The following is a 27,471-nucleotide window of genomic DNA, read 5'->3' on the forward strand; positions in this document are numbered from 1 at the left end:
ACGTTCTCTGTCACAGGCCAGTCCGAAATGGGAGGACACTGAGAGACGCTTCATCACACAGTGATGTCTGCTTACTTTGTCACAGCTGCTCAACTGCTTTAGAGGAGAGAATGGTCAGAAGCCTTTGCTTTGACTTCAGCTAAAACCCAGTTTCAGTCCTGCGTGTGTATGAGAGAGAGACAGAGAGAGAGAGAGAGACACACAGAGAGAGAGAGAGAGAGAGAGAGAGAGAGAGAGAGAGAGAGAGGGAGAGAGAGAGAGACAGAGAGAGAGCATACCCTGAAAAATAAGGGGGAAATTCAAGGCTGCGTGCCAAAGACAGAGAATTTGAGCCATGTTAGGAAAAAATAAGCCCTCCATTGCGCAATCACATCAAAAGCACAGCCGTACTCACAGCACAGGATGGAACTAACAGGAATCTTGTGCAATGGCCTCAGCTGTTTGAAGGCTTCAGTTAATGGGATGGCTGTTTGTCGAAATTTATGCCTTCAGACGGCAGTGTAAAAAATAAGGAGGGAAACTAAATAGCTGGTGATGTTACCCATAAAACTGAGGAAGTGTTGCAAAATTCTGTGCTAAAACAACAGCACACAAAAAACGAGAGGCCACATCATTTTGGTCCACACGAATAATGTAGTGAATAATATATCACAGGGAATTAGTGACTGATTGCATTTCATGTTAATTTATCATTTTTATTCAAACATTTCTGCTTCAGACATCCCTCTTTACATTTGTACCACCCATTCCTTCCTTGTACACCAAACATCAACCACATCCTGTAAGTAGACTCAATGTGTGAGACATAACTACAGTTTAATAAATACTTTACAAAAATAATGCAAGGGGTTGCTTTTTACATTAGAAAGAATGGTCTGGACCAGAAAAAAAGAAAGAAGAAAATAAAAACAGATTATTTGAAAAATTGGTGCATGCTAAATAAACAAGCATATAAGCTTATATATGAACCTGAATATTTAAACCAAATTGACAATTGGAGAAGATCAGACTCTTTGAATACAAAAAGGACTGCTTCCTTTGTGTATGGTTGTGAGTTCCTGTAAATAAATACCATCTACAGGCAGTGGTTTGCCTGCTGTGGTTGGTCGCTGCACCATATCCCTTTTTACTGAGAATGAAGCTAAACAGTTTTCCATGTTCCCCTTTGATTGTCTGCATGTTTGAGAACTTTGTTTTTCCTTGGAAACAGAATGCATTAGCAACACTACTGTGAGTGAGAGGTTGCAAAGCTGCCGAGTCATTTAAAGTTTCACTACAAATGTAAAGGTTCCTTTTTCCTCCTCCTGGTCCATACACTGTACAGATGACCCAAAGTCATCCAAAATATTGTTGCCGAATTTCTTTTCTCACTGTGCAACACAAATTAAATGTTCCCTCCCTTTGAAGTCCACTCACTGATTGACATATCAAAGAAGTCATTTTCAAAAAAAAAAAAAAAAGAAACAGCATACCGTTTTTTGCTTGGAATAGCACTGAAAGATGTTCAATATTACAAGATGAAGCACTGGAGACTGCTTTGTGGCTGTTACTTCACTTTCAGGAAGAAGTTCAATTATACTAGACAAGCTAGAGGACTCTGCAGGGCCTCAGCTCCGCTGTGGCATTCTGGGTAAACATATGAACAGTCCTTGGCACTCTGCAGGATTCTGTTTTGATAGAATCGCCTGCAACAAACAGGAGGAAGTGGTCGCACTGATTCACAAACTAGGTTCATTGTTCATCAACGTCCCCTTTTTCAAGCTCTCCCAGAAGACTCAGAACTCCCTGGCCTCCTCAAACTGCTTGTAGTAGTCCTCGTCCAGGGGGTTGTCCTCGCACTTCTGCCCGTTGTTGGGTGGACGGGCCTGGTTGTAGCGGCTCCAGTCCCCCTTGCAGATGATCCACGGCAGGACGTCCACCTTGTAGTGCAGGTCGGCGGAAAACTCGGTGCTGATGAGGTTGGGCGTGCCTGCCCCCTTCCCCCGCGTGATGAGCTTCATGCTGTCGTCGTAGCAGCAGTGCTGGGAGGCCAGCGTGGTGGACTCCAGCGTTAGCATGGAGCGGATGCAGTAGCGCGCCGTGGGCTTGTAGATCTCCAGCTTCTCCTTGGGGCCACTGGCGTCCTTCCAGCGGAAGTCCTTGCGCGTGGTGGCGTCGTGGACGTCCGCCGTGCTGTAAGCCACCTCGGTCGGGTAGGAGCAAGGGCAGCTGGGAAGGTCGTTGGCTACCTTGAGCATGTACTTCTTCAGGAATTCGCTCTTGCAGTTCATCCATCGTTCGCAGCTGTCTGTATCTGGAAGGCATTAGGACAGAGTTAAGCCGGGCCCTTCTTTAATAGGTAACTGGATAAAGGGGAAGAATGAAGACACCCCTGTGTGAAAGGGTGTTTTTTTCTCATGGCTGGGATGTGACGGGAAGGAGGAGGATTGGAGGAACTCCGGAGTGCAGCATGCTGCGCTTGTCTCCCTCATACTTTCATCTCTGTGCTGGAATGTTAAGAGGGCTTCTGGAACCATGTGATGTTTTGGGTAGATGCAGATGTTGCAGAGTTTTCGTAAGTCTGACGGCGCAAGAATCAGCTGTCCAGATGAAAGACAGACCAGACGAATGGCACACCGAGGTGGGGTGTGTGTAAAGACAAGGGGGTCTTACCAACGCCAAAGAGCTCCGTGGCATTGAACTCATCCGTTCCAGCGAGAAGGCTAACTTCTGTGGCAGCTGTCTTGAAGGCGTCTTCAATGCCTACAGGCGCAACAAAGACCCCACTCCAGTCAGAATAAAAATTGTGCAATGAGGACAAATATAAAAAATAGGGGGAGAGGAAGAGGAGGTTCATGCAGGTACATTTAGAATTGCAACTAGTTATGTTGTCATCTTATGCATGACCTAGGGAGATGAGTTACTCTGACAGACATCCCTGATACAGACTGTCTCACTGAAGCCTGTCGACAAACAGCGAATGGGTCTGCTTTGATTGGCTGAACGCCCTATATTTAGTCAGCTCTGTGGACGGACCAAACGGCTCCAGACTGGGACCGACCTGGGCAGCTCGGCATGTCGCAGGTGCGGGACTCGGTGGCCGTGCAGGCATACCCGCACGACCTGGTCCTCTTCTGGTTGCCGTTGCCGCAGGAGACACTGCAGGCCGACCAGGTGCTCCAGTCCCCGTCACCGTCGATGTAATCTGAATGAGTGAGGGGGGGGGGTGGGGGGGGGGGGGGAGAGAGAGAAAGAGAGAGAGAGAGAGAGAGAGAGAGAGAGAGAGAGAGAGAGAGAGAGAGAGAGAGAGAGAGAGAGAGGGAGGGAGAGGGAGAGGGAGAGGGAAAGGGAGAGAGAGAGAGAGAGAGAGAGAGAGAGAGAGAGAGAGAGAGAGAGAGAGAGAGAGAGAAAGCCAGTCAACAGGTTGCCAATTCCAGGGCAGTGTTGATTGGGTCCACATGTTGCTGGTACCTGAGGTCCAGGCCATCTGCCAGCCAGCAGGTCATTAGCATACCTCTCTAAGTGGCTCTTGCACGAGTGGTGCACTGCATGAGCCCGGCCTGTGCATTTCCTCTGGCAGCAACTCCCAACACACACTCGCACTAAGATACACAGGCCCGGACCGATTCTCTCCGCCCCAAAAACCGTGTGCCCATCAGAGGGACTGCGTGACGATGGCTCTGATTTGCTAATGTGCTAAGAACGGACATATGGGCACAACTGGGACAGTCCCGTACAATTGTGGGCAGCTGGGAATCTCTGATGTGGCCCTGTAGTGGGAGAGGTCCAGCTTTTACTGTTGGGTTTCCCACTACATCAGAGAGCATGTTGTCATAAGCCACTGGGTTCTTGGGTATGACACGTTGTTCTGGCCATTCAAAAAAAAAGGTTGGCAAGTGGGTAAGTAAAAATGGGGCAGTTAATATGAGTCACTCACCACATATAAGAGTCACTGAGTATTCATGGAGGTCAAATTCAGGATGTGCTACCCTGGGTCTTCCTGAAGATGGTCCAAGATTCCACCAACAAGTTATGAGAATATTTTCCATGAATTAAGATGCTGAATCCAATTAAATTTATGGTCCCATGGCTAGCTGATCGTTAATAAAGCCTGACAGTTTGCCTGAACCAAACAGGTCACAGGTAAGGTTAAAAAAAAAACATTTATTTTGTGTCAGATGTGTAAACCTCAACAAAATAGAGTCTGGCAAGTATTTACACTTGTGATTCTGCTTGACACAGTCAATGGGGCCATTTAAAAATAGGTTTGGAAATGTACAGACATCAGGCTTACTCTGATTATCATTTCTGAGCTCAGTCCCAGCGCAAGGCATGGAAACATTTACCCACTGCCTGCTACTTATTAAACTCGCTATCTCCACCTCATGGTATCAGTTCAGGACGTTAGTGCCGGCTGCACTTTGAGACAATAACATTTTAGATTCTGCTCCAGTTCATCCCCCCAGCACCTGCCACGCATAATTATAGTTACACATGGCAAGAAATGAGACTTTAAACCACCCAGCAATCACAAAATACAGCCTTAATGCTAAGGGTAGGTCCTGAAGGTCTAGGAAGGAGGACCCCCGATACGAAAGTCATCCGGTTCCTGGCTCTCTGACCGGGTCAAGGCTTTCCGGCCCCAACCGCAGCCTGACGCTGGTTTCATATTCACACACACAAAGCATTATTCCACCTGCAGAATGACTAACGTACAATCAAGGGCCGAGGGGCGATAAGGCAGTCTGGGGCACAGCTATAACGCCGGCGCTCGTTTCCCCCCGGTGATAAGCTCCTGAGATTAAGCTGGGGAGCATGAATACCATGAGATCACCTCCGCAGTGTGATCACACGCAGGAGGGCCACTGAGGCCCACGACCATATGGGCCAGACGAGCGACACACACGCAGACACACACACACACACACACACACATACATCTCTTCAAAAGTCTCTGTCCCTGGTGTTAAAGACAACAGGAATGATTCAGGCATGCCAAGACACTTTGAGAATGTGTGTTATAGAGAGTTCACATTCTTTTACGGGATAGCATATTTTTCGCTCCCCCACATTGAGAAAGGATCACATTGTAAATGCATGGTCTGGGCTCTGGTTCACATGGCAGCACTCTGTTGCTTGGGGGGCAGTTCATGTGTTACATGTATCAAGCTTGGATTTACAAACGAAGGCATTTGCCTGCAGTCTTAGCTCCCTGATTATTAACAAGAATTGAATTATGGTGTAATAGTTAATCTTATCCTCGAGTTGTTTTTTTACTCATGTATTAGAGAAGCATCTTCTTAGATCAAATATCTGGATCAATACAAGTTATTCCAGAGTAATACTTCCAGTAATATCAGAGGCTTTATTTAACTACATATCTAACATACACAAATAGAAACACACACACACATCCTTACCATACTCAGTCTGGGCCTTGGTCATCCCACCAGCACCCCCCCGTCTGTCCCAGTCCCCCAGGGGTTTGAGGAAGTTGCTGTCGTCGGTGTTGCCGTCGTAGGGGTAGTCCTGGTCATCGGGGCGGCGTGGAGTGACGGCCGAGGAAGAGCGCTGCCACCAGTTCCTCCAGTTGGGCGAGGCCCAGCTGGGCTTATTTTCCTTGCGCAGCCCCTTCTCAGGCTCTGCCCCCTCCAGCCCGTCCACCACCTCGATGGTCACCTGGGGACACGGGAAGAACAGTGAGGTGAGGCCCCTGACAGCCGTGCCCTGTAAGGAAATGGCAGTTTTGAGGTCCAGGGTGAGTTACATCCAAGCCTGGACCCTCCCTTCTCATTAAATAAGAGTCATAACATTCACATTCGCCGCTGCAGTTTTAAGTGTCTCATTAGCAAGACAAACAAACCAAACCAATTAAACCGAACATTAGCTCATGGCCACAAACTCACTGCTGACCAAGTTAGGTGGGAAAAAACCTTATTGATACCAATATGGAAATTTGTTTTGTAGACGGTAACAAGCAGACAAGTTTGGCATATAGACAAATACAGGGGTACAGGTACAGATACAAATGTGCAAGATCTTACCAATTTTAGAGGTTTGGATCCCACATTAAAAAAGCTTTTAGCCAGGAGGGGTGTGTGTGTGTGTGTGTGTGTGTGTGTGCGCGCGAGTGTTTGTTTTGAGTATCATCAGCTCAGTGACTTTTAAAGGCCCCCTGGTGAAAATGAGTAGTGATGTGCAGCAAGGCGTTCTGCCTCTTCCTGTTTCCAGGCATCTGCTCTGTGTGCGCTTGGGCAGCCATGGCACCATACACACACACACACACACACACACACACACACACACACACACACACACACAGGTTGCTCTCTCCCCTCTCCCCTTCTCTTTTTCTTTTCTTCTCCTTTGTACTCTTTTCGAGTTGCCACTCTAGACGTGTCCACAGTAAAAATGGATCCCTGAGGGCACTGCTACCATGCCAGGCCACATTTCCCCACGCCCCTTATCATATCATGAAGTCAGAGCAGCACAGCAGTCACCTGAATGTTGGGGTTCTGTCCATTTATGTCAGCCTTGGAGAGGTCAGGGAAGTTGTGGAGGTCCAGCAGGAAGGCTCCAGGTCCATCCCTCTGCAGGGCGCTGGTGGCACCGTGGGGCTGGGCCCGAGACTGGGGCCGGTGCTCGGCAGCGATGCGCCGGTTGCCAGCCGACAGCTGAGGAGAGGAGCCGCTCTCAGCATTGAGATTGTTCTGTGGAAACATAAGGGAACAGAGGACTGTCAGCGAAACCCAAGAAAACATGTACACGCCTATGTCTCTTTTCTCAAATATTTTTCACTTTTTTTGTGTTATTTTGTGCCCAAAAGCAAGAAACCTTTGTGAGGAAAAAGAATTTATGGTGTGAAGTGACCTGTCTTCAGAAAACAAAACCAAGAACCCTGCAAAAAAAATGTTGCGCAGACATAAAAGCTGTTATGTGTCTCAAAAGAGGACTGTTTAGCAGCGTTACAATAATATTTCAGGATGACAGGAGTTCAAATGGCAGTGACCCCTCATTATAAATCCAGCCATGGGCCATCGGGAGCAGGTGGGGGCTAGGGCAGTCTGGGTAGCCGTCTAAGGTCCCAGCTGCGCAGAACAGGGAGGGATCAAGCACGACCCAGGGTGGACTTTGTCCCTCAGGGGAGGATCAAAAGCCAGGCCCCCTTTCCATTACCAGGTTCAACATGGACAGCTCTGCAGTTCAGCAACCTGTTTGCCAAAGTGACTGCACAGATCTCAGACAGGGGGGAGGAATACACATTTAATCCCCTTCGAAAAGGCCTCAGCTGCACTTCTTCACACCCAGGAGCACGCTGTGATTAGCGGCCATGCCCACTTGATTCCTCCCCTAATTTCCTGATCGGCTCTCTGTTGTGCAAGGACTCTCTTCCGTCACCCTGCTAAATAAACACTGGTGCTAAACACTGATTTCTGCGGGATGGCCACAGGAGTTGCCCAAGTGTGGATTCAATTCTGTTGAAGCCGCACCAAGGTCTTGCTGGTGCGTCTAGGGAGCAGGGCCCATCAACAAGTTCCTGGGGTTTATTTGCTTGTTTCGCAATGCCTTTCATCGTACATCTGCATTCCTTCTGCATCCACAACGCATCTGGACATTGCTCCGATAGGCATGCAGTGTCCACATCACTATTTGTTTACTGACTCAAACCAAGGCTGTCATCTCCATCAGAGCTGCAGACAAAGATTACACACAGATGGATAAACACGTATGCCGGGAGTTGTAACGATTTTGCTTCAAAGTCCCAAGCGGCTCACCAAAGGGAACACAGCAGAGGCAGTGAGAAGCTGAAACATCGAGGCAACACTGCAAAAGCTTGTCATGGGATGTTCTTTGTTGACAGTGAATTACTCTGCAGTGCGTAAGGGGCTGTGAATACATCTCTGAGGACTGACAAGGCATGTGTTCCCCATCACATATGCAATTACTCCCCACTGGACAGACAGCTAAAAGCAGCCCGTAATCTTCTTTGCTTGTGCGGTGCACAGTGAGATCAAAGGAGTCCATCAATCTTGCAAGTTTTTCCTTTTTTCTCTCTGTGTGTTTTTCTGGTTGAGCCAAGGCCCAAAAGCTCTATCGTGCCCTTGCGGTAGCCGGCCACATACAAAGTGTCAACTCGGCCACTGGTGAATATAAAAAGACTCCGCCTGGCCATAAAATAGTCTCGTCAGAGCCAGGGCGCTCTACTCTTGGGAAAACATGAGCTCCATAAAGGGACCTGCTCCACCGTGTCTCATCTCTATGTGCAAGTGAGCTTCAGCAGAACTGGAAATAGTCGAAGAATGAAACACTTGGCTTTTGGAAGGGGCTGCCATTCTCATGGGAGGGGATTTCACAACTACATGTGCAGGAGAATTGAAATATAAAAAAATGGGACATAGTACTGGCATATAAATACAATACTATAGTCATAGTATCTATTGAGTACTTAATGCATACTTTTTACATAGGTTGTTGCCACTGGAACTAGACACAGAAACATAAAAATATAACTTGGAGATTATTTCCCCAGTGTCAATTTAAAATGAGGCAAGGATTCAGTCTAACTGCAAATGATTGCTGGACTCCTCACACACTTCATTATAGTAATGATCACCACACCAGTGTGTGTATACATATATATTACAGTAAACTATATATGCAAATAATGTACATTTCTGTGTGACCTGCCAGCCAATGGAGACACTTAGCTTCTCGTTGCAATTTTAGACAGTAAATTATATGGCACAAATCGCAGCTCATAAACAAAGTCATAAAAGTAACTACGATTAAAATCAAAAAATGAAATGAAGCAATCGTCATGACCTCGAGACCAGCAACCGCAGAAAGCACTATTGATTTAGGTCAGCAATTGTGGCAAGGACATAAACAGGAAATTGCATACTTAGGGACGGTACGTCATTTTAATAAGCAGGACGATCTCACCACCTTTTCTTGACTGTACTATGGGCCTGTGGCAACCGTCCTGGAAATATTACTGTGGCGGGGCTTCAGGTCTCCTAGTGATAACCTCCCACCCGATCTCTGCCTCCATCGAAGACAAAGAAGGCTATAACTAAGCTCCAGGGAGCCCTTGCTCTCTCTTCACACACCCTTACTGGTGGAACTTATCAAAAGGGTCACTACTACTCATGGACTGAGAAACCAGTCAAGCCTCCTTGAAAAAAAATTCTTGATTATTTTCTATTTACATACAGTGTTAAATTTTTAGATCTAAAAATTCTGCCTTTGCGTTAGTTTCATTTCATTCATTTTAGTGAAACTCTCATAATGGAAAAGATAAATGCACATCTCATTGGACAAAGGCCACTCAAGGCGATAGGATTTCCCCTCTGCTAACCAATACCACAAGTATTCTGTAATTTGCCACATCACTATTACAAGGCCTTACAAAGGGTTTTTGCCTCAAGGACTCAGTTAAATTCTGAAAGCAGCACTTGATTAATGGCTGACACATTATAAAGACCGGGCCTACCAGCTCTGAGCACTGACGGCTAATACACAACCTTGGATATTTCTGCATGCCTGTCCTGTTCCCACATTAGCCATCAAGCATCTTTCATAATAGCAGTCTTTTTTCATTTTTTCCCATGGATGTCTATTACCATTGACTTTGAGAATGCAACCTTAGCCTCTCCGAAGCATGTTTGATCTTTTCATGCTCTATCTGAACTCATCTTTCACACTGTTCATCTCACGGGAAAATATTAGGTGCGCTGGTTCACTTTCAAGGTTAAGAGCTGGCAGTCTTCACGAACATCTATTGGCACACATCTGGTTCACCATTTCCAGCTGATGCACAATCCACCATGCTGAGCACACAGAGTTTTCAGATCTACCTCTCCATTAATTGTAGAACAGCTGCAATGCTCACATCTTTACAACCATTAACTGTGTTCGTGAAATGGTACAATCCAGCTGAAATCAATCACGCTAATTCAAACCAGAAACCTTTTTCAGCCCGCATTTGTGAAATAGCTAGGTTCCTTGAAACCTGGGCTGAAGGAGTCTAGAGAGATCTGTGCTCTGGCTACTCTCCTTCTTACACTTGGAAGATCACTGCCAAACACTCCATGACCACCCCACTGAAACACGCAAATCCTGAGGCTACGGGTAACTGTCTCCCAAATCTGCAGCCTAGCTGAACTGTGCTGTTCCTGGAAGGTAGCACTATCCACTGTTACCTGGATAAGATGGTCACTGGCCATGCCCAGACCCTCTCAAATCCTCTGCATGATCCAAATTCTGTCTTCTTATTGTCAATTGTTTTAATACACAGGACTACTGTGATAAAGGATATCTACAACTGCTCGGTGGCTGATCATATGCTCATTCACAGTATATGATAAAGCATTCAAATGTACCAAGGGGCAGTGCTGAATTGGGAAGGGAAGAGCTGATGGGGGATGCAACCTCCTTGTCCCTTTGATATTTTTGTTTCTTTCTCTGTGTAAATTCTCTCAACTCAGACAAATGTGGTATCCCCAGCAGCCCACTTCAGTATACGTACAACAGGCTAGCACCATTTATCTTCCAAGAAAATCTCTCAATCCATCAGCTTGAGAGCAAACACAGTTTAACCAGTACCTCATGATTGTCATTTTCTCCCTGGATGAACTTCTTACTTTTATTATATATAACACACCTGGCCTTTTCTTGAAAGACAGTTCCAAACAGCACCACATATTGTTTGTTTTTCAAAGCAAGAAAACAGCAGGCAATGATATGCTAATAGATTTGGTTTCACAGGGGTTTGTGGAAGACTGGGAGGGGGTAGCTGTTGAATGCTAGTAGCCGTTTTACAGTCAGCCACCTATCAGCTGATTCCCTCAAAAAAAAAAAACACTTCTTAATTTGGGAGATCAAAGGTGATGTGCCATTCTTCAGCTCATCCTGTTCAACTGGGCCTCCCAGGAAGGTCCTTCAAAAACATGAATGAAACCCCCCCCCTCCTTTTGCTCCCTCACTCCCTCTCCACTTCTTCCCTTTTTTACTTTGCAAAGGTTGATTAAAGGAGCATGACTCCATTTTCAATTGAAAACACCTCATGGGGCATTCCAGCAGGAGCTGGGAGCAGGAAATGAATGCCATACACATTGTGCCAGATGCCTTTGAATCTGTCACTTAGGTGGAAGGGAAAATTATCTCTTTCTTCTTCCTCACATCCCGGATGGGCTATGTTTTCTTTTTGTCTTTCTGAACTTGACAGTCATCCCTAATTTCTTTTTTTTATCTGAGAAGGGGCACATATCTGGCTTCCATCAGACTTCCTGGTGAGGCTGCATAAACTCATAGCAGGACAGCTTGATGGGGGGAGGTCCAGGAGGTGACAGACAGGGTGGGGGGTGGGGGGTGATGTTGGGGTAAATTGCAGCAGAGAGCAGGGTAAGTTCACAACTCTTTGCTCCTGACTCACACATGTTCCTGACTCACATACATCCAACAAAACAGTGATGGGGAGCAACACTTGCCTCACAGCAATTTTAATGGTTGTTTTTGTTTTCCTCTCAGTTTAGACACAGGTCCCTCTAGGGCTCACTGTGAATATACTTTGGGACTGCTTTTTAAACCCCTATCCCTGATTTTGATTCTTGTTATATATCTCTCTTCTCCCTCCTCCAAGTGCGCTGCAGAGTCATCCAACATTCGATGTTGTAAAACAGCCCAAATATGAAAACAGTATTCACAATAACGCCTGCACAGTAACATACTGCAGTTCAGTACATTATGAATATGATTAATTCATTAGTGCAATGCCTTTAAGCAGACCTTTCAGCACCACAGAGTAGCATAGTTGTTGCGGCAACATACATTCTCAACAAAGCAGCAAACCTCAGAACTACCTAAAGTATGGCAGGGGAGATTTACAGGTTATATCTTTGGTACAGAATCATCAACCACAGTCTTTGGCTGAGTGTGCTGCCTCTGTTGAATTTATGTAACCTCTGCACACGCTCACTGTCTTTGGTTGTACCCTGAATGCTTGGTGCCGGATGCCAACAGAAGCCCTCAGAAACTTTACAGTGTCAGAGAGTTTACTCCTCTCTGGGTTTGGGGAGGTGCAGGCAGCTGTGTGCTGCTGCAGGCTGACAGCCCTACAGTAAATCAGATTCACTGTGCCAGCAGGGCTCCCCTCGGCTGCCAGAAATGCACCCTCTGTCGTTCTCCCGCTCCAGCCTGGCATGTCTCCCTGTGTGACCCACTCTCTGTGAATTCCAAGCATATTTCTGTCCAGCCATACAAGGCATGCACCTACACCCAGCGATGACACAAACAACACCACAGCCCGTGAAGCCTTTTTCCCTTCCCCAAAAAAAAAATCAACGACCAGTTTACCTCCAGGGTATTGGAATACTGCACTGTCCATCCTTAATAACACAAGGAACGAACTGAAAAACTGACATTTCAAATCAGTCTGATTTTAACAGACAAAATTGTGGACATCTTTCCTCCATGAGAAATGAAGACAAATACCTACACAACACACACACATGCAGGCACACACAAAACCTGACTGCATGTTAACATTTTGCTGGTTAGTGGTGACTTGCCCCCCTTGACTAAATAAATGACACCTGGATGTCACCAAAACTCACATCCTTACTGAGAGGGAAGACTACTCACTTCCATTATTTAGCACGTCCAGACGTAACTATTCACAAGGATGGAGACAATACTCTTAAAAAAGCTGTTCAATATACATATCTATATACATATAAAGTGTTAATTAATCACCTTTTGTTTTCAACCACACCATGAAAGGTGCATTTAAATGCTGCTCTAAAAATACTTCTAAAAAACAGCCAGCAGGTATTTAACCTGCCAAGCAAAACTCCCTACTGATCCCAGGATCCTAACTCTGAGTCCTGAATATGGGAGTTCCCAGCACATGTGTGCAATAATGTCCCATGCAAAGCGGCGCAGCCGTTTTAGCGCTGTATGTCTGAAATCATCGCAGCTAGCTCTGTGTCCTCCTGTTCAAGCCCAACTTTCTGTGGGAGGACCGCGGGCCCCGGGGCCTGTAATTTCACAGAAGGCGGTCAGAGGATATCAATTTTTAGGCTAGTCGTTATTTGCCCCACTTCCGCTGCACTGGTGTGCTCCCCGGGGCGGATCCCACGCTGCAAGCAAGGCTAACATTAGGTGTCACGTCTGCGCCCAAATGACAGGTTGATCCCTGCAGCGAACGTCTCCCAGCAACGGGCGGGATAGGGAGACGGCCAAAAGGGAAAGAGCGAAAGTGACAAATCTGCGCCGAACAATTCGTGAAATTTCTCTTGGAATGCAGGGAAGCATTAGCCAAATCATATTCTACTACACTTGCCTAATGAAACCATGGGAGAAATTTTTAAAATAGCATCCCATAGCCCATGGGAAGGCTGTTGCAGTATAAATGGCAACTCTGTTGAAAATGTTGATGCCCAGGATGTGTAAGAGTTTTGCTGTTACACCTGTACCAGAAGGAGCACCAGCCACACATCGCATGGTTAACAGTTCACAACGCTCTCCTCCTGCAGCTTCTTCCCTCCCCTTTTTCTCCACATTGATGGGACGCTAGCTGCACCATCGTGACTAGCAGGCGCTGGGATGGAGTCAGGCCTCATCTCAGACATGTCGCCAGGAAGCAGGCATGACACTGATGGGGCCATGATGACAGGCCCCGACCTGGGGCAGTCACATCACCCTGGGGTTGATGGGGGATGTATGACCCTGCCTTCTCTCACTCCCAGAGGAGAGAGAGTCCATGACACAATGCAGGGTTTTGTGAGACACTGCTACAGACAACCCCTCCAGACCATATCATTACATTGTGAGTAACAAAGAGAGAGAGGAAAAGAGGGGGAGAGGGAGAGAGCCTGTGGATATGTGGACAGTGGGGCTTTGGAGAGACAGTGTGTATTGCTGTCTTCTTTAGCATGACACGCAGAGCAGTTCTGCAATCAAAGCCACAATGATAAAAGCAGATTTTATATGTATTTCATTTTCAAATTTCAAAGACCTCTCATGCATTTGTAGTGTTTGGTTCCGTGAATGATTTACAGATGTGCCTGTCAATACATTTAAAAGAATGTATCTTGTTGCCACTGCATGGATTTTGGACTCATTTTTCATTGATCCTAGTAAGTAAACACCATATATTATAACACTGCGGCCCCGTTAGATAAGAGCAGCCGACCTCTTTGTGATAAAAGTAACTCAAGACGGCTGCTTCTGATATTGGGAACAAAGGACTGATGACAAGATGGCAAGCAGAACAATAGCTGTGTTGACATCTGTAGACGTATAGTTCCTCCACTTTCGTGTGACCTCCCCCTGCAGCTCCACGTATGCCGTGTCACGCTCTCAGAGCTAAAAATGTCCAAAGGGAGGACGACACCTCTTACATACTCGTACCACCCAGTACAAAACCTCATTTACACTTTCTTTTGTGAAGCCTTTCTTGATGTTTTGCCTTTCGGGTGAATATACACTGTTGACCCACACAGATATTAAGCCCATAAAATCTGTCTAAACCACATCTGCCATCTGATACAAATTTTGGCCAGTGTGCAGCATAACATCCATGAATGAAAAATGCAAGAATCCACTCCTGCAACAGATCACCAGTCGCAACCATAGTCTCTTTCCTTATGTTTTGTCATTCCAATCTCATGTTTCCTAATAATGGACACAGAGGTTTATATCAACAGATCCATATAGCATAAAGATTAGTGGTATTGCACAGTACTCACTATGGACTGATGTTTGTGAACTATCAGGGTCTCTCTCTCAGGACAGTTTCTTACAGGTCTGCTGCTCTAGAACATATTATTAATGGGAGATTTTCCTGCCCTGTATGCTAAGCTCAGAATCTGAATAAAGAAAAAAAACATTAGGAACCAAAGCTGCCTTCCACAGTTTTAAGTCCACATGAATTCCAAAGAATCCAGACAGGAAAATAATCACCCTTCTGGTTAACTTATATATACTCATGTAAACACAACCTAAGGTTCAATACCGTCAACACCAGTGACCACTGCCTGCACTTCCTCAGTTCAACGGCTACGTGACCAGTCCTCAGAAGCTACACCTCCTCATCCTGGCATTCATGGTCAAACTATTTCTCTAACTAGTCAAAACAGCATGGATTTCTTTAAAATCACACCTGGGATGCCAGATAGGTACCCACAAGTAGAAAAACACTGGCTGAGGACTCGTATAGCTTTCCTAAGCAATCACTGGAATTATCACATGAAAATATATCCAGATGGATGGACAGCACACCCAGAAATCTAAGTCTGAAGCATCACTGGACAACACTGGATCACTTTGGCTGGCCCGTCTCTCTCTTCCTATCATGCTCCATTCACATTAGTGATGAACTATGTCAGCAAGTGGATGAAAGCAAGTGAAATGAAGACGGCTATACAGGTTTAAGCATACCGCAAGCCTGTAGACATGTAATGTCAATGCACATGAAAACTCTGCGGGACATGTGACTCAATGGCAAACAAAAGCTAATTTGACTGTGACACACTGAAAATGCTGTTTGCACTATAAAAAAAACGTCAGATTGTTATTAAAATTTCAGGATTTTCAAAGTAACTTAAAATTCCCACATGAATTGTTCACTGATCATTGAATAGAAAAAAGCTGTACTGTTGTACTTATGTATTGAATCACGCAGGTTAATACATGAACTCAGAACCGTAATATCTGAAATCTGTGAAGCGACAAGACAACTTTGATTGACAACGATAAATAGGAGATATATCTGTGTCAAACAGCACCCCTAGTGGTACATTCCCGAGCGCATTGCTCTGGCATTTTTCCAGAGTCTCTTCCTTATTGGAATTTAATCTCGTAAACAAAATTGTGCTGCTGTCAACATTCTGGGAAGTCAATGTAGTACTTTCACCAGTTCGCAGATTTAGATACTGAGAGCTACTGTTTCTGTGTATCTTCTTTCTTTACTTTCTTCGGTGCCCTTTCACTCAGGTAACCCCCTACTGCCCCGCCACGTGGTTCCGCTCAGCACAGCGTGCGTGGAGTGCCTATGTTTAGGACATTCTCCAAATTATTAGACGTGCATTCTGTACGGTTCTATTTCTCAATCTCAGTCGCGTTTGAAAGAGTTCGCCGACATCAAATAAAATTGTTCAATAGAGAGGTTCTGGCTTTGAAAAATATGTCGCAATGTTCTGCTGTTGAGTGCAGTATGTACTTTATCTGGTGAAACAGACAAACTTAACATATGGTTTATCGAGCTGTTTTGCAATAATATGTAATGATGCGTGGAATACATTTGCGCAATAGTTGTGTTTTTAGCCGTTGTGAAATGAATTCAGTCGTTGTATAAATATTTTTAAAATTGCATGTACAGGCCCTACCTGCAAATAGCGTGCAAATAATCAGTTCATGAGGCTACGTGTTTTTAAAATAGGTAAGACCAACATTAAATCTGTTCAGACCATCAATTAATGGTGTCCTACTTCTTCCTTATCACTCAAAACTTGTCCGTAGACTTCAGCAACCTAGCATGCTCTCAGTGGTTACATCTGGCCGTTAATTGCATCTTGAGCTGATGGACGACGGACGTTGAAAGGAGTTCCCAGCCCAAAAATATGTAATTTACTTGAGGGGGTGCGCCCTAGATTGTACTCACTGTGAACACGTCAGCCGTAACGATAACATCAAGGCAGAGGTGTCTCCTCGCTACAGCCTCTTCACAAAGTAACTCATGTAACTACCGTCATGTATTAAGCTAGTAAACTGTGGACATTATACAGGTCGGCTACAATGCACGACTATCATATTAAGGCGTACACCTATTACTCATGTCAGATGTGATGAAAATTCAAAATAACGGTCAATGGTCTATTTTGACAAGTAGGGGGGCTATAACTGCACGAGTCCAATAATGTTCAGTGAAAACTGCCAAAAATGAGATCTTGGAAACCAATGAGTGAACATAAAAAGCGACACACGTAACTTGGAAAACAAGCAAAAAAGCATTACCTCTACTAGCAGCGTGTTCTGGTCGTTGTGTAAAGTCACATTTCCCTGATGCAGCGGACTGCTCCGTAACACCGTAATGTGCAAAGTTAGGAGGAGTAGTCCTAGCAGCAGCAACAGCTCTGCAGCCAGTCGAATCATCCTTTTCACCCGACCGGTTTTGGGACCCTGCGCCGGTGCAGGGGTTCCACTACCGCCTCCTCCCGCTGCAGAGACTCCGATCTCCGGATCCGCCGCGGACGAGGAGCCGCAACACCACTGCGGAGCCACTTCGGGAATCAAGATTACAAATTTAAAGGAAAAAAAAAAAATCGAAGACAATGGAAAAAATAAACTACGATAACCTGGGGCTTAAAATCCGGAACCAAGCCCGTGTGCAGCAGTGACCGCGTTCCTTAGGAATAGTCTTATTTGGGGCATGCATGGGCTCCAATTTATAATAAAGTGTAACATAAAATATGCCAAATATTTTCCCCTTTTCACAATATAAATACCAAGGATGTGTCACAAGTGGAGAGCGTCTTCAGATTCCATTGACATTACAGTATCTGAAATTGCTTGAAGAATAGATCATGAAGTATTGAATATTAATACCCTTGACTTAATTTAGTTATAAAGATACTTAAGTGTAAACTGTCTCTTGCCTCACGAGAGGCTTCTGCTGTTCACCGTGTAGCGGTGAGTAACTGCACGTGCATATGATTTCTGCACAGCAGTAAGTGACAATAATCTCAGAACGAGTTAAGCACGCCGCTGATGATTGTACTTAAGTCCAGGTAAATTTCACATCCACTCGATCGAGCGTCTCTCAGTTGCTGTCCTGTTGACCTCAGTTTGTGCCATATTCTCGTCTGCCTGTTAAGAGATTCTCTTTCTTTACGGTCTAAGTTCCATGTTCATCTCTCTCATCTCTGCCGAAATGCAAAACTTGATTTGGACACATCGTTTTTTTTCAGCTTGTATAGCGTTTCAAAAGGTCATGTAAATGCATTGTTTAACCTGAGTTCTTGTGATGTATCCTGTGACACTCTTTCCTGGCGAAAGATTAAGGTGGGTTTTTGATAAACACTTTTGTCACTGCCCAGTCCTTAGAGTTCTAGTGTTCCAGTAACGCCCGGTCGGGTAACGTTAGTTACAAAAGTGCTCAATTCCTCGTGCAGAAAACGTCCATCCAAAGATTTGTAGCACGCAGTATGCACCCGATGCGCGCAACACCATTGCACAGTTGCAAAGCGTGTTTTTTTCGCATGCGAGTAAACGGCTTCTCTTACTCACACACACACTGTTTGTGTATGATTGGTCTCTCTAATGTTTTTTATACTCCTCTCCGCTGGTTTGCTGTCAACTCCCCCTCCCCCTGTCTTTAACCCTTTCTCACCCGTGCAACGCTCGCGACGACTTTCTCCTGTAACCAGTCAATAACAAATCCTACAATAAATAAGTACTTTTGAGCAGGTGAACCTAAAAAACTTTAGTGCTTTGTGGCTGCATGGAACGTTAACATACTATAGAATTGTTGAGATGAATACATTAATTAAGCATTTCACTAACAGTACTATATGGTAAAGCTGTTTTATTTGTAAATTATGAACCTTGTAGTCGGAATGTTTTGACAGGTGATTAAGAGGCAAAATTTGGATCAAAATGCCATATTCAGTTGCCAATCACAGCGGCAATGCTATGGAAAGTGTCCACTTACTGTCAACGTCTTAATACTTGAATTCATACTTAAAATTTTTTCTTTAATATATGTGTGTGTGACTCTTCAAAAAAAAAACCTCTGGCATGCAATCAGTAGGGACAACACCCTGGATTTAAGACATTTTGAAAGGAACAAGGATTGGTAAATTCCTTTCCCTCAGGGTTAAAAAAGACTGTTAACCTCTTGTATGTTACTCAGTGCTCCTGCCAAGCTCAAAAGCAGGGGTGGAGATGGCAATTTAAAGAGCTGGAATTAGTTTTCAATGGTAGATTCCACTGGTCAGACTCCAGACTGTTAAATGACAACAGGGATTTACTTCAACACCTTTCACAAACAAATGGTGCCCCAAGTTTGAACACCTTTTTTAAAAAGACTGTTTATTGAGGGCTTCAAAGGACTGGACCTGAGTGTCAGGTTAAATACTCTGACGGAGGAGCCTTTTCAGAAGCATGTTCTTCTGCTCTTACTTTCCAACGAATGGTGGTTGTGTTTGGTCTTCAGGATCTCATCTGTTTTCTGCTGGTATTCTTGTTGAGGAGACAGTCTTGTCCTCAGTATCATAAATACTTTGTTTGCAATTATCGCAGGTTTTACTAAGTTTACACTTCGGAATCCGAATGGATTTCATCATTTAGGCTAAACTCTACATCCTTACACACAGTACTTACTTTTTTGTTCTTTACACACACTCATCATTAATGGAATTGGCATTTAGCAGAGAGAAGTCTGTCCATCAAGCATGGGGAAACAATATTCTGCACATTATAAGTTAGCGATATCTATTGGAAATGGTCACCATCACTTTCCTTGTCTTACATATGCTACTTGTCTTTCCTTGTCTTACGTACATGTAATGTTTGCGATAATGTTAAGTCCTTCTCATTTCAGGCTTTTCTGGACAAAGGGAGCTTACGAGTAGCTTAGTCTAACAGAATTCTCCTGTGAGCTATCTAAACATGAGTGTCTTATAAAACAAAGTAATCCAGGGATTTGATGAAACTAAATATGCAGTTCAGCAAAGCAGTGTAACGTGGGCATACTACATGTACAACTAAAGTATAACTGTATGACCTTTTCATGACTCTCTTTCAAGCCTGCTGTATGCTCAACACAGTACACGTAATGTGTTCTGATGTCAAATTGGTATTTACGAATTACCAACATACTACCTTGTGTCGGTGTGTCGTTCTTCAAAGGGAACTCCTCCACATCAATGAGGGGTCAGGGTTTGTGGACCTGCACTGAGGTATCAAATGTAATGACACTTCTATAAGTTTCTCTTTGAAAAACTGCTGTGTAGGCTACGTACAGTTACTTATTCTGAGAGGCACATTTAGATGTGTGTGTAACCCTTGTGAACTATGCAGCCCCTCAACAGGGCAGTGTGAAATAATGGCATGCAGCATACCAGTACTGAGTATGTATTACATTACATTACATTAATTTAGCAGACCATCTGATCCACAGCGACTTCCAGCACAAAAGGACAGAAGTGTATCCATTAAAGCTGAAAGTATGTAAGTTGAGTATGTAACAAGATTTAGGCTCCAGAGAGGGACGGGCCTGAGAAGATGGATGCATTGTGAGCTGTACCATCCTAAATCCCATCAGTCTAATCAGCTTTAAATCAGCGTCCACAGAGCTGTACTATGTTCTGTCACAACATCCTAGGCCATTGATTTTGCCAGTCCTCTTACTTCTTTTCTGTCTTTCTATAAACTGATCTTCTCGAAAGGATTCTGGCTCACCACATAATGGAAATAAGCTGCTCTACTGTGGACAAAGGGGCTCTGGAATCCTGAGTATGGAATATGTATTTGAGTTTTGTAAGCAAGAAATGAATGCACTGAGTGGCAGTCAACCTTAAAGTACCCGCTGGTGACAATTAAAAAAAAGTTCAGATTAACCAAAACACATGTAAAGTAAATGGATGCTCCTTGTGTCCGGTGTCAGTGCAGCCAGTTCTCAATACAGAAAGCCATTGGATTTCTCGTTTCTTGCTAATGACAAACATAAATCTACACCAAAAGTTGCTGGACACTCGAGTGAAAGAAAGAAAAAAGAAATTTTATTCCAGTCATTTTTATGCAGAACACCTGTCCCAAATATGTTAGGCTGCCCTTCGTCTGTTCCACCTCAAAATCTCACCAAAACAGAAATGTAAAACAGTCCAGAGACCTTGTGGCTCTGGAGATACTGGGCAACTTCAAAGCATCACTGGAGGTCCCCCCCCCCTCCACAATAACAGCGCCATGCCATTCCAATAAAGGCGCGGCCACAGGTCTGCAGTTCAAAAGCGCGGGCCAGGGGGAGCACTGGGGCGCCTCGCCACCGATACTCCATGCACTGGACATATGTTTCCTCAGCGTTTCTCATATCATCAACCCCCTTGCAAAAAATAAGGGGGAACACTGGGCGAGACATCTGTTTTCCAGACCCTGCACCCTTCTGACATGGTCGGGGCCCAGGCGATTGAGAGCAGGGCTGCATGGGTATCAAACAGGCCTTGATCCCCGTTTTCAACCTTGCGAGCTTTGCGGCGGTTTGATGTGGCATCCTCTCTGTACAGGCACTTTCAACACGGTGTGTCTGGCCATGATCACTCTAAGCTAAAAAGACCAGGGCTACTTTTTTCCTCCCACTTATAAAGCCTGAGATGTAAAGTACAGCACCGATTCATCCACCAGTGCTCAAAGTAAACCGACCCTAGTGTGATTACCATAAGGCCAACCTAGTAGACCAAAGAGTAAATTACACTGGGCACATTTGTTTGAGGGGAGACACAGGACTTTAGTATACATACAGGCTCATGCTACTCAAGGTTATCTGTTAATGTAATCCCTCACAGCAGAAGTGCTTCTGAAATGGGCAAGCATGTATATTTCCAACAGACACAATGTACACATCCCTTGGTTGTCCAACTTACTTTTTAGCTCATCTGTCACATATGTAATTTCATCTTCCTAGTAAAAACTGTACAGTGTGGGTCAGCAGAGCAGTTGGACCTTGCGAACCTGACAAAAAAAAAACCAGCCTGTTTATGACAGTTGTGATAGAAATGATCATAAAGCACACTGTTGAGAGCCTGTACAAATTCTGTATCTGGGAATCCAGTAACTGGGTATCAGTGAGTTTGCAGAGTTTTATGCAAATGCAGATCAAAAGCACTTAAATCCCTCTCAGTTACAGCAATGGATGGTCAACTGGGTTCACCCCTCATTCAAATATACTGTTCGTAGTGTAGTTAAGGGAAAATCACCAGTCAAATAAAGGAGCCACTTCAGATAGATGCATGCTGCAGTGTAGGCAGGCTGGAAGGGCTGACATCAACAGCGGTGTCATCTAAGGTTCTCTGGTTTGCCCTGTGACAGCGGCTCAGGAAGACCATGATGATTAGCTGCTATCAGAAGCCCACAAAATTAACAAAAGAAATCTGTACAACTCACCTGTTTCCATGTTGTGTTTGTAGCATGGAAGCATGGCCTTGGTTGCAAAGGGAAGACAGCTGTATGCAGACAGACGCACTAAGAGCTCCACAGATGGTGCCCCGGTTTGTCAGGCAGCCAAGGCCCCAGACCCGTGACATACAGTGATTGATGGGACACCTGATGATTGATGGGTGTAGGTTGATCTGGCCTCAAAGCAAAGTGTACCATTCCTCCTTCACCAAGCAGTGATTCTGATACCGATACCGATACACACTGTGCTAGAATGGCGGCTGTCATGATTGAATTGTTGCCGGCAAACTTGGGTTTGGAAGCCATGTAAATCCCTCATAAAGCGGAGGGATGACCTTTCAGAAGGTATGGAGAAAAGTCTGGGCTGGAACGGCGAGAGGTTTGGGACCTTATTCTGCCACATGTATTTTTCCCCTGCTTCCAGCTGTTGCCAAAATGTTGCCGAATGTAAAGTGTGGAACAGATGAAAAAAAAAACCTAGATAGTGATTGCAGTCATCTCATTCAACCTTTCAACAGTTTTCAATTGCACTTGAAGGAGGAGGCCCAGATGAAACCAAAACACAAACAGTGCATGCCGACACTGAGCCCCCGAGGACCAACTCCAATGACAGCGATCCCTGGGGTTGACCTGAGCGCCTTGCAAACAGGCCCTCCATTTGGACAGGATGTCGCCGTGAGAACCCATCCTCCCATCTCCTCGGGGAGCGGGGCGCTACCTCTTGCTGGGAGCGCGTGTTCTTGTGACACCAGGTGAGAGGTCTGACAAAAGGGGACGCCCCAGCTTGCAGATCAAAGGCGCCCCCCCCAAGCACTCCAGCTAGCCCCACATGCCGGGGGCCCCTGCAGTTGTGACACTCCGCCTGTCAGCCCGGTGTCAGAAACAATGCCCATGTGTGAGGGCTGGGTGGCAGGGGGATCCGGGCTTGGCTTCATTAGCATGGCTGCAGCAGAAATGCTCCACAGACATTTCTGCGTGACCAAATTAAAACTACGGCACGACACACTGTCTGCTGCAGACACTATTACTATGGTGGTTGTGTGATGGAAAACAGACAGAAATATACAGCAGAAAAAAAGCAAGTGAAGACTAGAACCAATCTGACAGATACTGCAATATTTATTACCTGCCTGAATTCCTTTCAGTATCAATCAAATGGTTACCCCATTCCTGGAGAATCCAGAGTTATTTGCTAATTACTACTTTAAGTTAATGGTTGGCACATGTATTGCATAGTCTGAATGCTTAACATCAGAAAATCAGACGTTCTGTGTGAGTGCTGGGTTTCTTTAAAAGTGCATCAATTAAGCTGTTTTGACTAATTCTTGGGGGAGACTTACCACCGAACACGACAGAACATGTATTTTCTTGTATGAAAGCCTCTCAGAATTTGAGTTCATGTCACAGAAGTAATTACTACAACTCCTGTTATTTATGAAAACAATGTAGATCTCTACAGAGACAAAAAATCTGCAAAGATGGAATCTACAGGGAATACTTTTGCAGCATCTAATCTGAGTTTCTCCTGCAGTAGGATTTCCTGTTACTGTGTATGTTAGCGTATGGGGCTGCCTTACACAGCTTGTCATTCTGAAAATCAAATGATTTGAAAAAATAGATGCTGCAAAATATCCATCTGGATGACAGCAAAGAGCATGGCATGCAATTACAATGAATCTCATGTCCCACGTAAAGTCTTGTGACAGTATATGAAGAACATGACCACAAATTAGTTTATAATAAAATGCACTTTATCTTAAATATGGCTATCACATGATACAAAATCATCTGTTGTTATACAATTCATTTCTTCAGGGCAATTTTAATGCCAGGGAAGTGTACCATTAAGTGATTCCAAAACTGAGATCATACTGATGAAGATACTTCATGAAAATCTCAGCAAGGTTATGAGTGCATTGCAAATGAGACCAGGGTTACTAGTCTCTGTAAACTACCTTGACTAGAGTCAAATCATTAGTTCCAACAGTAAACACTAAACAAATAGTCTCAAGCCACCCGATCTTCTCAAGTTAAACCCCAATAATGCAATTTTGGTGGCCTTCCAAAAACAGAAGGGTGTTTTCAAAACAACAGCAGGAACATGAATCACTCCTTCACAGAGGGTGTAATCTGAAATTGTGCATTAATCAAAGATATGATCAGATGTAGGTCAAATTGGCAATGATAATGATATATTTTATCTAGACCTTTAAACTGGGTGGGTCTGAACTTGCGGACGGTTGTGAACATGAGAAGCCATGTCTATTCATTTAATTGTCCTTCATAAAACTAGATTTTGATCTAATGATTAGAAAAATATCAACTGTTAAAATAGACATACTGAATTGCCTATTAACACATTTACATAGTCGCACCTAATCTAGAGTCATTTGATGTAAATGTCCCATATTTAGACTTATAAAGAGCAATGGACTGCCCTTCGTTACTGAAGACTTTGATTAGCTGAGACTGAAAAAAGCTTAGGCTGAAAAAAGGCTAGATCCTCTAGAGAAGGCACCACAGTCACGATCAGCTTCAGGTCTCTCAGTGCAGGGAGTGAGGAGAGGGGCAGCTATCAGCTGTCCAGCTCAAAGTCCGTCTCGTCATAGAGCTCAGGCCGTGGAGAGGGTGTCCGTCGGGAGAACTTCAGGACCAGGTAGTCTCCCACCTCGTCAAGAGTACCCAGCACCTGAGGAGAGATGGCGCTTAGTGAATCACACACCTAACTGGAAGGAAAGAGACGCCATGGGGAGAGGTGGGCTGGTGTTGTACAGAGGTGTTAAGGTTCACTGCTTTGGTTTTCTCTTTTCAGTCTTTGCATGTCAATGCACAGGTAGTTTTATTGATATATTGATCTTCAAGATCAAATGGAAAAGACCCACTTTCTTATTTAACAATAAACAATCACACCTGGTACCACATTTCTTTACACTACAAGCATTAGTAAAAGAGTGCAAAACAAATCTATAGCTTTACTGCACTGGTACTCTACAACAAAGATGCAGCAGTAAACCCCCTTCATGTCAATTCAGTTTAGGTGTCTCCTTTTTGAGAAGGCATATTTTACATAAAAATAGTGGCCATTAAAAAAAACAAAAACAAAAACAAAAAAATCCAGATTTTCACAGCATCACAGCTACGGCCATTCCTTACAAACACATGGGCTACAAACAGAACAGGCATCCCAACGCCCTCCAATGGATCTAGGTGTGCCATATGTCTGAATAGTGCTCTACTGGAAGTCCTCTGCCCTTTTCTTAATGGGCCTCCTGTACTGGGGTTTGGAGCTCCCTCTTGGGGAACAGACTAAACCTAAACAATCAGTCAGGACTGACGCTTTTTAGTGGAAGGTGTTCTCTCCAACTAAATAAAGGAAATGGCTTTCTTCCTGTATGGAAACGCCTCCCCCAGGCGGTTCAGAAAAGTGACAGCAGAAAGCCAGCACACAGGGAGGGAGGGAGGGGTTGGCTGGGAGAAGAGGACCGGTGCACCTCACCTTGTCCAGCATTTCCCTGGTGTGAGCGGCGGACACGCAGAAACGAGCGCGGGCCTCGCCGATCGGTGTGGCGGGGAAGCCCACCACCACCACTCCGATCTTCCTCTCCAGCATGGCACGCGAAAAGGCCCTGGAGGAACAAAAGTGCCACGTCATCCGCACATCAGCAAGCCACACAGTTACTGCCAGAGTTCGGCTCTGACGCCTCACAAGAAGAATTCAAAAAAGGCAAGGAGGAAACACGGAAACAATAACTCTGCTGAAATGAGAATATTCTCCACACTGCAAATGGTTAAATCTCTTGGTAATTAATACTGGCACGTGGAACGTGCTCTCATGCCTCTAAGCATGAGAAAGCTGGGCACTTTCCCCCGTCTCTTAGACCTACCTCAGACTCCAGCTACGGCGCACGTTCAAATGAGAAATTATGCTTGAGCTAATCAGAGCCGTCAATTCTGGGTGCCAATATTTAAAGGCTGCCAGGAACTGGGTGCAGGTAGGATGGCTCATGTGAAGGAGGCCAGGGATAGTGAGGTGAGGCGGGGTGTTGGGTCAGGACCAACGTCTGTTCCCACTGCTGTTCTTTGCTTAGCAATCACCCTTGCAGTCGTTAGCGAGTGTCTGCGGACAGAGGAGTGTATGAAGCAGATGTAGCATAGTGGTAAGGAACAGGACTTGTAACCAAAAGGTTGCAGGTTCGATTCCGCACTGCCCCACTACTGTTGTACCCTTGGGCAAGGTACTTCACCCAGAATTACCTCAGTAAATATCCAGCTATATAAACAGACAGCATGCAAAAATTGTAATGTATGTAAGTCGCTCTGGATAAGAGCATCTGCTAAATGCCGATAACGTAATGTAATAAGGTAGATGACATGGGGAGCAAAGCTCAATAAACTCCTATCCTTTACAAAGGATCTGCTTCTGTATGAACTCCTGGGGGAGACTGAGCAACGGTGGCAGCACGCAGGTGAGTGCCGTACACCTGCTCACACACACAGCCGCAGGGTGACCCGGCCTGCTTCTGCTCCTCTTCCCCGTCCTCCTTTCCGCCCTTAAAGCAAACCCAACAGCTGCACTACCAAATTTATGAAGAGAGAAAGTGAGAGGCCGTGATGGTGGAGAGAGGAGGGAGAGCAGGTCTTCTTTTTCAAAGGCGAAGACAACAGCAAAAAAAAAAAAAAAAACCTCACTGGCTGAAAGCTTAGTTAAAAAGCCCCCTCTGCGGCCGTCACCTTTGAAGCGGCGCCAGGGAGCTGTTATCTTTGGAGCGGCCCGAAACGCCCGTGCCGGGATGAGCAGCTCACATGTCGGAGCCCCTTTTCAGTCAGAAGTGATGGAGCTAAGCATCCAAAAGCCCCGCAATCCAACTCACTTCTGACATAGCCAGGAAAATTAATTACTGTGCTTTCGGGAGGAAATTCCTTCATTGCTATTGTTGGTCTGATTATTCTTTCTCCTCTGAGTCAAAATGGTAAAACTGTCCATTGAACCTCTCGCTTAAGTTTGAGATCAGGGAAAAAAAAAATTGGAATGTGCAATGAAACCCAAAGATGTGACAGTATATCATTCATTTTTAATCAACTATGGCACGAACCAAAATATTATATTTGTAATTAAAATGTTAAAATACGCATGTTGACAGTAATTAACTGAACAGCGGCTGATGTTTTGAAATTCCTGGCAGCGAGAAAGGTGCAGCGTGGAAAGACCAAGTTGCGTTTTACCAAGACAACTCATAAAAACATCCCCACAATACTCGTGAGGGGAGAGAAAAATATCTGTTGGCCCACCAACGGAACACCGTGAGGGTGGAAGTCCAG

At 44.9% G+C, this 27,471-nt stretch overlaps 2 protein-coding genes across 3 annotated transcripts in view; both read right to left on the minus strand.

Annotated features, from left to right (window-relative positions):
- Window positions 1-726: 726 nt before the first annotated feature.
- Window positions 727-18,263, minus strand: ism1 (isthmin 1). Its single transcript, XM_036547369.1, has 6 exons — window positions 16,996-18,263; window positions 6,480-6,689; window positions 5,400-5,658; window positions 3,041-3,184; window positions 2,653-2,742; window positions 727-2,293 (listed from the first exon to the last, which is right to left on the minus strand). Exons 1-6 carry the CDS (start codon window positions 17,131-17,133, stop codon window positions 1,776-1,778), a joined length of 1,359 nt encoding a protein of 452 aa, XP_036403262.1. The 5' UTR covers window positions 17,134-18,263; the 3' UTR covers window positions 727-1,775.
- Window positions 18,264-24,641: 6,378 nt separating this feature from the next.
- Window positions 24,642-27,471, minus strand: part of sptlc3 (serine palmitoyltransferase, long chain base subunit 3) — a 29,627-nt gene continuing 26,797 nt past the window's right edge. For both annotated transcript variants that reach the window (XM_036546868.1, XM_036546867.1), the window contains 2 exons: window positions 25,649-25,778; window positions 24,642-24,841 (listed from right to left, as the gene is read on the minus strand). In XM_036546868.1, the coding sequence (XP_036402761.1) occupies window positions 24,728-24,841; window positions 25,649-25,778 (244 nt within the window). In that variant the 3' untranslated portion in view covers window positions 24,642-24,727. The remainder of the gene's footprint in view (window positions 24,842-25,648; window positions 25,779-27,471) is intronic.

The sequence above is a fragment of the Megalops cyprinoides genome, chromosome 15 (assembly GCF_013368585.1).
Source record: "Megalops cyprinoides isolate fMegCyp1 chromosome 15, fMegCyp1.pri, whole genome shotgun sequence".
Taxonomy (NCBI): Eukaryota; Metazoa; Chordata; class Actinopteri; order Elopiformes; family Megalopidae; genus Megalops; species Megalops cyprinoides.